At 38.3% G+C, this 10,332-nt stretch overlaps 1 protein-coding gene across 1 annotated transcript in view; it reads left to right on the plus strand.

Moving 5' to 3' along the window:
• Positions 1-9,658, plus strand: part of STX17 (syntaxin 17) — a 54,157-nt gene extending 44,499 nt beyond the window's left edge. Inside the window, exons 7-8 of the mRNA XM_053466104.1 lie at positions 1,666-1,752; positions 9,313-9,658. Of these exons, the coding sequence (XP_053322079.1) occupies positions 1,666-1,752; positions 9,313-9,543 (318 nt within the window). The 3' untranslated portion in view covers positions 9,544-9,658. The remainder of the gene's footprint in view (positions 1-1,665; positions 1,753-9,312) is intronic.
• The last annotated feature ends 674 nt before the right edge of the window (positions 9,659-10,332 follow it).

Genomic DNA, 10,332 nt, shown 5'->3' on the forward strand with positions numbered 1-10,332 from the left:
AGTGTTACTGTTTAGCCTTGATTTTCTTCTTTCTCATTTCGTGCTCCCACACATATTATATATTGTTTTTTTCAGGACAAACAGGGCTTTCTTTAGATACCATTCATTTTATCATATCATCTAATTTACTATAAAAAAAAATGATATAATATGGGGATTTTTTGTTAAAAAATTACTTTTTCTCACTTTTTAAACAAAAAACTTTTACTCATCTGCAAAAACTAATGAAAAAACCTGCTAAATAGATTCTACTATTTGTCCTGAGTTTAGAAATACCCAATGTTTTTATGTTTTTTTGCTTTTTTCTGCACGTTATGGGGCAATAAGTACAGGTAGCGTTTTGCCATTTCAAAAACTTTTTTTCCAAATCTGGTAATTCTTCCCCCCCATGTGCCATTTCGGGTATCTTTGAAGCCGGCCAATGCAATTTACCCCATCAAATCATATATTTTTTAAAACTAGACACCCCAAGGTATTTGAAATGCTGGTATTTTAACCCTTTCCATGCACTAATTTTACCACCAGCCTTTGTGAAACTTTATGGTAGTAAATTTTTTTTTTTTCACACATGTACTTCAGGTATAAATTTATCGCTCCTGGTATATGTCCGTGTCAAACAACACCCCAATATGTGTTCAGTAACATCTCCTGAGCGCAGTGATGCCCCCCATGCATGGGTTTTGGCGGGTTATTTGGGAGGTAAAAGGCCGCCTTTGTGAGGTGTGTATTTTGATGCCATTTAGACATCTGATCCCCTGCCCCATGTCCCATATTTGGGACATCTTTGAACCCGGTCAATCCAATTTACCCCATCAAATCATATATTTTTTTAATACTAGACACCCTATGGGCATTTGTTATGCCTATATTTTAACTCTTTCCATGCTGGAATTTTTGTAAAGATAAAGAATTTTAGGACTTGCTTATTAAAAACTTTTTTTTTTTGGTGACAGTGGGGATTTTTACATGTTACCATATTTTTGTAATTTTTTTTTAAACATTTTTGAACAATAATTTTTTTTTTTTTTTTTTTTTTACTAGTCACTCATTAGTGAGCTGGGCTCCATTGACCTTGCATGGTTGGATGCAGGAGGAGCTCGAGAGTTCTCAAGAGGGTCTGGATAGACCCTCTGTGAACTCAGATCTATTGTTAATGCCATCCTGTGAATGACGGCAACGTCATTTACAGGATGGCACTTGTGGTTGCTCCTCGGAGCAATCACAAGGCTATCGGGGTAGGGGGGGTAGTGTTACTGACATGCCTCGATATTGCAACTTACAGGACTTAAAGGATCTGCTGCTAACATCTTGTGCCAGATACCATTAACACATACAAACACATCCAAACACATCGGGTATTGAGAACCCTGCCCCTGAGCTTGTGTGGTACTTTCACACAAAGTTCCTGCAAGAATGGTGGGTTTATAAGGGCCCTGCTCACAAGTTTACAATCTAAATTTAAAATATTCTCTTTCCAGAATTGTTTATCAAATGCCATTAGTGAACTTTTGTTAAATACGGTATGCCTAGACAGGGCTGCCTGTCAAAGCTGCCAAAACCCTGTGTCCCTGGTTACAAAAATGAAATGGTGTGTATTGTGATTCTGTTACTTCTCAGAAGAAAAACTTACTCAGAAAACCTTACTAAGCATTCCTTTGTTTTCAGACTCAGCAGGAAAAGATTGACTGCATTGATGACCACATCAACACTGCTGCTGTTAATGTTGAAGAGGGAACAAAAAATCTGGGGAAGGTAGGCATAGGTTCCTGTTGTTGAATCAATACCACCAGCAATCCTCTGTACTAACCCAAATAATCGGATGTCTTTAATGCCAATGAACCAGCAATTAAGGAAGTAAGAGATAAATGAAATATGGACGGGCAGGAGGGTATAGGGAAGAGAAAGGGAATCTATGCTGTGGTATTCTTTCACGTTCTTTCTGTTAGTGTATTTCTCAGTTTACATGTTTTTTTTGCAATTTTCAATTCTGGTTTTTACTGTCATCCCTGAGTGCCGTTTGATAATATGTTATCGCATATTAAACTACACAAGATATTTTTTGTAACCATGTATGTTTTTTAACATCTTCTTAACGGATATGGGTATGTGGTGGGGATGAACTATAGGAACTTTATTATATTGATCTTAACTATGGATCTTCTTTAGTGTTTCTTGCATAGTTTAACCCCTTAAAGACCCTCCTACATTCATTTAGATGTCCTGGTTGTGCCCCCTTTTTTTTTCTTAAAAATGTAATTATACATGTTACACACCAGTTCATGTTATATCCCATATTTTACACTATAAGAAGAAGATGATATAATTTCATGTGTTTTCCTTCTCCAATATCCAGTATTAGAACCTTTTAGATAGTGGCAAAGGTTCTGACAAATCAAGTATTGTAGGTAGTTAGCTAAACCTTATGTTAAGCAGCACCAGATAGGAAGACTTTCCTGGTTTCAGTGGAATCCGGAAAGCTTTGGGGTTTTTTCCCTTCATCTACCCATATCTGATGACCTTCCTCTAAAGGTAAGTTGTGTTAGATGCAGCCTTGCCACACCATATGTGACTGTAGCCTGAGCAGACATTTATTGTCAGGGAGGCTTGTGTGCAGACCACTTTCCGTGGCAAATGCATGACTGCTCATTCACTAAGTTTTCTGTCTTGCACCTTGCAGGATTCTTGTTTTCGTCTCTTCACCACTGGGTATGATGTCAGCCTTCCCCTCTTTCTTCCTTATATTTAGGGTTGGTGCCTGATGTTGGAAGTTCATATTACTGGGTTAAACCATACTAGTGATTCAGGTAGAAGTTTTGCAGTCTGCCAGACTCTCTGTTTTACGGCATTTCCCTGGGTCTATAACCCTCCCTTGTGTGTTTATTGTTAGGGTTGATGATTATGGGTGTTTTTCTTTTGTCTAATGTCCACTGAGAGGAATTCCAATTAAGAAGATACTCCTAAAAGTGCTACTAGCAGTACTAAACATGTATTATGCCTTGTCTGGGTCAAGGCTTTACCAGATGCTTATAAGAAGAAGTTGTGTGCTGCAGGTGGTTTCCAGATGGTCTCAACAATCCAAGGAATAGTCAAAAAGATACATTTTATCCACATTGGAACAATTATGCACCTTTAAAACAATTCCCCAGGCTGTTTTACCAGCAATGAGATACAAGAAAACCCTTCTTGTGGAGGAAACGGATGTATTCATTTTGGCTTGTCAATGAGGTTATAGGGAGTAAGGTCTAGCAAAATCCCAAGGTTTATGAAGATCTGCCGTTATTTGGGGTTTCATGAAAATATCTGTTTTGTTTTCATAAAACCCTTAAAAATCATATTCTTTGTCCGTTATGGCCAAAATTTTGACGCACGGATTCTGAATCCGAAAATAAGCTAATCATTATGCAAGTTCAAGGAAACCTTCTGTTTGGTTTAGAGATAAAGTCCCTCCTATAGTGTATTTCAGGGAGCATGATTATCTTCCCTAGAAACTACAGCCACCTAGATTCAGTAGACACAAGCAGTCCAAAATTGAAGGGGAAATGAATCCCTGTCCTTCGTGACCAAGACTATTTTAACACTTTTGCTGTGTTCGTGTTTAGCTGTAATTTTCTCCTCTCCTATTTAGTGTACCCACACACGTTATATATTTTTTCTTCAAGACAAGAAGGGTTTTTTTCAGATACCATTTTTTTGATCATCTAATTTCCTATAAAAAAAGATGAAAAATTAAAAAAGTACTTTTTCTCACTTTTATTTGTAAAATCTTTTACTCATCTACAAAAACTAATGACAAAACCTGCTAAGTAGAGTCTACTAGTCGTCCCGAGTTTAGAAATACCCAGTGTTTTTTATGTTTTGTTTTTTCTTTTCAAGTTATAGGGCAATAAGTACAAGTAGCGTTTTGCTATTTCAAAACCATTTTTTTTCAAAATCTGGTCATTCTGTCTATTTGGGACATCTTTGAACCCAGCCAGAGCAATTTATCCCATCAAACCATATATTTTTGAAAACTAAAAAATGCTCGTATTCTAACCCATTCAATGCACTAATTCTACTACCACCCTTTGTCAAACTTTGTGGTAGTAATTTATTTTGTATTTTTTATCACAAAAATTGCACTTCAGGTATGAATTTACAGCTTTTGGTATATGTCACTGCCAAACAACACCCCAATATGTGTTCAACAATATTTCCCGTGTACAGCGATACCATCCACGCATGGGTTATTTTTGAAAACTAGACACCCCAAGGTACCTAAAATGCTTTCCATGCACGAGATTCTACCACCAGCCTTTGCGAAACTTTGTGGTAGTAATTTTTAAAAACTTTTTTAATAGACATTGTACTTCATGTATGAATTTATAGCACCTGGTATTCGCCACTGTCAAACACTCCAAAATGTGTACATCTCCCGAGTACAGTAATAACAACCATGCATGGGTTTGTCAGGTTGTTTGGGAGGTAAAATGTCACATTTGGGAAGTGCGCATTTTTTTTTTTCCATTTACTTGGAACTTTGACACATGGTCCTTCTGCCACCATGTCCTATTTGGGAAATCTTTGAAGCTGATCAGTTCAATTTACCCCAGCCTTTATCAAGCTACTAGTATATTATCTTGCCTCTTTACAGGTCAATGGTAAGACCTCACCTTGAATACGCGGGCACCGGTCCTTAAAAAGGACATTATGGAACTAGAAAAAGTGCAAAGGACGGCTACAAAATAAGGGGATGCTAGTTGTGAAGAGAGACTAAAAAAGTTAAAATTATATATGCTAGAAAAACGCGTCTCAGAGGAGATATGATAACATTATATTAAAAAAAAGCAGGACCAATATAAAGAGCTCTTCAGTGACCTGTTCATTAACAGAAATGTACAAAGAACAAGAGGTAACCCTCTGAGACTGGAAGAGCAGAGATTTCATAGATGACAAAGGAAGGGATTCTTTACAGTGAGGACAATAAAGGTATGGAATTCACTACCAAGGGAGGTGGTGGTATAAAATACATTAGATGCCTTCAAAAGAGGTCTGGATATTTTTTTTAGAAAGGCATGACATACAGGGCTATACATAGAATATCATTAATATTTTAGAGCTTCTTGATCCAAGGAGAAATCTGATTGCCTCTTGGAGTCAAGAAGTTATTTTTTTCCCCTGATGGCAGAATTCGAATTAGCTTAATTAGGGTTTTTTTGCCTTGTTTTGGATCAAGAATTGGAAGGTTAGGTAGAAGAGTTGAACTTGATGGACTTAGGTCTTTTTTCAACCTTATGAACTATGTTACTGTCAAACACCCCAATATTTGTTTAGCTAAATTGCCTGAGTACAGCGGGAGTACCCACCATGCATGTGTTTGGTTGTTTGGGGCTTAAAGGCCACATTTGGGAAGTGCTCCTTTTTTGTGTGCCTATGCCCTATTTGGGACATCTTTGAACCTGGCCACTACAATTTACCCCTTTTTTTTTTTTTTAAAGAAACTTGGATATTTGAAATACTTGTATTTTAACTCTTTCCATGTTTGTGTTTGTGTGCGTGTGAGCATGGATGTATGTATGTGTGCGTGTGAGCATGGATGTATGTATGTGTGCGTGTGTGCATGGATGTATAATTGTGTGTGTGTGTGTGTGTGCATGGATGTATAATTGTGTGTGTGCATGGATGTATAATTGTGTGTGTGTGTGTGTGTGTGTGCATGGATGTATAATTGTGTGTGTGAGCATGGATTTATAATTGTGTGTGAGCATGGATGTATAATTTTGTGTGTGTGTGTGCGCGTGTGACCATGGATGTATGTGTGCGTGTGAGCATGGATGTATGTGTGCGTGTGAGCATGGATGTATGTGTGCGTGTGAGCATGGATGTATAATTGTGTGTGTGTGAGCATGGATGTATAATTGTGTGTGTGTGAGAGAGAGAGAGAGCATGGATGTATAATTGTGTGTGTGTGTGTGTGAGAATGGATGTATAATTGCGTGTGTGCGAGAGAGAGAGCATGGATGTATAATTGTGTGTGTGTGTGTGAGCATGGATGTATAATTGTGTGTGTGTGTGTGTGTGTGTGTGAGAATGGATGTATAATTGTGTGCGTGTGAGCATGGATGTATAATTGTGTGCGTGTGAGCACGGATATATAAGTGCGTGAGAGCACGGATGTATAAGTGCGTGTGAGCACGGATGTACAAGTGCGTGTGAGCACGGATGTATAAGTGCGTGTGAGCACGGATGTATGTGTGCGTGTGAGCATGGATGTATGTGTGCGTGTGAGCATGGATGTATGTGTGTGTGTGTGTGCGTGGATGTATAATTGTGTGTGTGCATGGATGTATAATTGTGTGTGTGAGCATGGATTTATAATTGTGTGTGTGAGAATGGGTGTATAATTGTGTGTTTGTGAGTATGGATGTATAACTGTGTGTGTGAGAGAGAGAGCATGGATGTTTAATTGTGTGTGAGCATGGATGTATAATTGTGTGCGTGTGAGCATGGATGTATAATTGTGTGCGTGTGACCGTGGATGTATAATTGTGTGCGTGTGAGCATGGATGTATAATAGCGTGTGTGAGTGAGAGAGAGCATGGATATATAATCGTGCGTGTGTGAGAAAGAGCATGGATGTATATTTGTGTGTGAGCATGGATGTATACAGGGCCGGCCCTATAATGGGGCAGACTGGGGCAATTGCCCCAGGCGGCACTTTAGAAGGGGCGGCACTTTGCCGCCCCAAGCGCTTTTTTTTGTTTTTGAAGCGGAGGAGAGAGAGAGGGGCACCGAGTGGTTTTCGCTTACCCGCTCGGCACCCCTCTCTCTCCTCTGCCGCGAGTCTCCCTGTTCGGTCTCGGTGCCGGCTTGTAATGCAGAGCGCCGGAAGTGACGTCAATTTCCGGCGCTCAGCATTACAAGCCGGCACCGTGGCAGAGCAGGGAGACTCGCCGCAGGACTGTTTAAAGGTAAGTACCGGGGGGGGTCGTAGATTATGGCGTCGGCGAGGGGGGCGGCGTTTTAAACTTCGCCCCAGGCGGCGTTAAGTCTTTGGCCAGCCCTGGATGTATAATTGTGTGTGTGTGCAATGAAGGCACAGATAAGTTGTTTGGGGGGCAATGATGGCACAGACCAGATGTTGGGAAAAAGGTTTCAGGAAGTATTACTTTACTATAAGGGTAGCAGATGCGTGGAATAGCCTTCCTGCAGAAGTGGTAGGTGCATTCCGAGGATGGGCAGACTAGAGACTAGGGTTGAATGGTTCTTATCTGCTGTCACTTTCTATGTTTCTAAGTGTTACCTGAGAATTCCCTTTCCTTTTTTATATAACATAGTTTGGTGTCAGAAAAGAGCTTTTTAGCCAATTAAATGCTGCATTTTCTACCTGCTATATATTTGTCATTATTTAATTCTTAGATATGTCTCATGCTTGGGATAACCTATGCTCTATCCCATGCTTTGTAAATCTGTTCCATGTTTGCTGACCAAAAGACAAAACAAAAAACAGCACTGTAAGACTTTCGCAGTATAGCTAGTAGAAAACAGTTTATTGTGCTAAGTAATAACAATGTACATTACATGTACATAACTTTTCTTCAAATGTTTTACTGGCTTCTGACTAATCTATCCCATGGTGGATTGATAGTACAGAATTTGCACAAGTTAGCAAAAGTGACACTTGGTTATGTATTCAACGCTCTTAACTTACTTTTGCCATCTAAATCGCTATGATAAACTGGGGGATTGCTAAAAGCAGATGTAGCTCCTTACCCACCACCCGCTCAGTGAATAAATACGTTTTTACATTATATTTAAGCCTCCTACCATTAAGCTGTGGACTATGATTTACCACCAATAAAATGCCAACAATCACATTACAGTTATCAAACTGCCTATTTTCGTATCATTTATTTATTCTGGTACCTAGCCTAATATGCAACAGTCTATTAGTCTTACTGGATACAAAAAAACATGCATATTTCCCTAGTATTATTATTACTATTATTTATTGTTTATATAGCGCCATCAAATTCTGTAGCGCTGTACAATGGGTAGACTGGACATAACAAGTAGTATGTAACATACCAGTTTGACTCACAGAGACAACCTGCTTAAATGAGCTTACAATGTAGAGGGATTTAGGGTGTATTACACAATAGGTAAAATGTAAAAATGAAAAGAAAAAAAGTGATATTCAGCGCTTAAGATAAAAATGCCAGATATCTGGTGTAATGACACAACTTAAACAAGTATAATACCTTGGTGCTGCAGAACCAACACACTGACCACAAGTGTGTAAAAGATAATACATAATACAAAGAAATAAAGTGCTGCACAAGATTTACAGACGACACCACAATATGTGCGGAAATTAAATAATACTTAAATTTATTTAAGTGGATTCTTCAATAGGTTCCTCTGTTGGGAAGCCCATAGAGCCCCTTCTGGGTGATGGAGTTTCTTCTTTGTGCCGGTGTAACAGAAAAGACTGGAGGAGAAAGAGTAAAAAAAAAAATAATAATAAACAAAAAGGAATAGCTTTGATATAAATAAAAAAGTAGTATCTTACATATAAGAATACTTTAACGCTCCCGTGGGAAGGACTGGAATAATGCTGTGTTGTAGCAGTAACAGCTTGGTTCTGACAGGTTTCTTCTGTGTCCGCTTCCTCAATGGGCGTATTCAGCACAACGTGTTTCACCAATCGGCTTCCTCAGGTGCATAATCTCTCCACCTCCAGTCTTCCCATTTATAGAACCATTAACACAGCAAGTTAAGCAGTGCAGGAACAACATCGTAGGTGTCGGGTTACAGTCGTGTGCCAGGGTTGGAAACGTGAACTTCTTGAAGAGAGAGAAGTAACTGGTGCTACATCCTCAAGAGCAGATGGGAGAGTGGAGTTATAGACAGAGGTAGCGTTGTTAGGCAATGACAGGTTTGAGAGAGGAGGGGAGTAAATTGATTGAGAAGTTCTGAAGGTTAATAGAGCTGAGGTATTTTTCTCATTAGAATAGACTCTCATTCTGCACTGGATAAGTGAAAAAAACAAAGGCAATAAAATAGAAAATCTGAAATATAATTTATCATAAAAAGAACAAATTACTTATGTAAATACCTTTTGTGGGATCAATGCTTTTCAAGAGTGTTTAGATTGCAAGAGCATGGTCCTCTTATCCTTCTGTTCCAGTATGTCTAATGTGGGGGGTTTTGTCAATTTTATGTATTGTCAGTTTTAATGTCATTTTTTCATTCTCATGTTTGCATATTTTAAACATTTTTTTCTGGTTAGACCTTAATATCATGTTCCTAACTTTTTTGCTGTTTTTTTGACAGGCTGTAAAATTTAAGCTTGCAGTTATTCCTGCTGCCGGGGCGCTCATTGGAGGAATAGTAGGGGGTCCAATTGGCCTAATAGCAGGACTTAAAGTAGCAGGTATTGCAACAGCTCTTGGTGGTGTGTTGGGCTTCACAGGAGGAAAATATATTCAAAGAAAAAAAGAAGTTCTGCTGGAAGAAAACGCTAGTTCAGAGATTCATAACCAAAAAGATAAAATGTTGACCTGAAGCAATTACCAAACTGACAAAGGGATTCTTCTTTTTTACATATATAAGAAATATATGTATTTCTTTTAGCACTATTTACATAAACAATTGTAAAAAAATAAACTTTTTTTGATAATTTACTTGTCTTGTTATAATAATCCTACATGTAATAACTTGATAATTCCATATTGCAATGCCCACTGTACACCCTTTTTCCTGTTATTGCTGGTACACTATATGACCAAAATCATTGAATTTAGGTGTTTCAACCATTGCTAACAGGCACAGTGCCCTTCACTAATATTGGCAACCTTGGTAACAAAACAAAATGCTGCAAAAATTGTCTTTTGATCTTTTCTTCTATAAATACAAAAATGCTCTGCTTTCATGGATATCAGTTGCAAACATAACACAGGTTTATCCAAAAGAAAAATGTTTAATATATGTGTGGCACAATTATTGGCACCCCTATGAAGTCATATGAAAAATATATTTGAAGTGTATTCCCATTGATATTTTACATTTTTTAGTACACATGGGTGAATATGATAAGAAAATTAATTAACAATGACTTCCTGTTTCACAGGGGTATCAATATTAGGTGGGCAAAATTCCCTTAGTCATTCATCGCAATAGGTACGACCAAGGAATGTAACATGGTTCAAGTGGCCGAAAGGTTCTATGGTCAGATGAAACCAAAATACAGCTTTTGGAAATAAACATCAGGGGTGGGTTTGGCACACAGAGAGGTAGCCATATGGAAAAGTAGCTCATGCCCACAGTTAAATATGGTGGTGCCTCTTTAATGTT

This window comes from Spea bombifrons, chromosome 5, assembly GCF_027358695.1.
Source record: "Spea bombifrons isolate aSpeBom1 chromosome 5, aSpeBom1.2.pri, whole genome shotgun sequence".
Taxonomy (NCBI): domain Eukaryota; kingdom Metazoa; phylum Chordata; class Amphibia; order Anura; family Pelobatidae; genus Spea; species Spea bombifrons.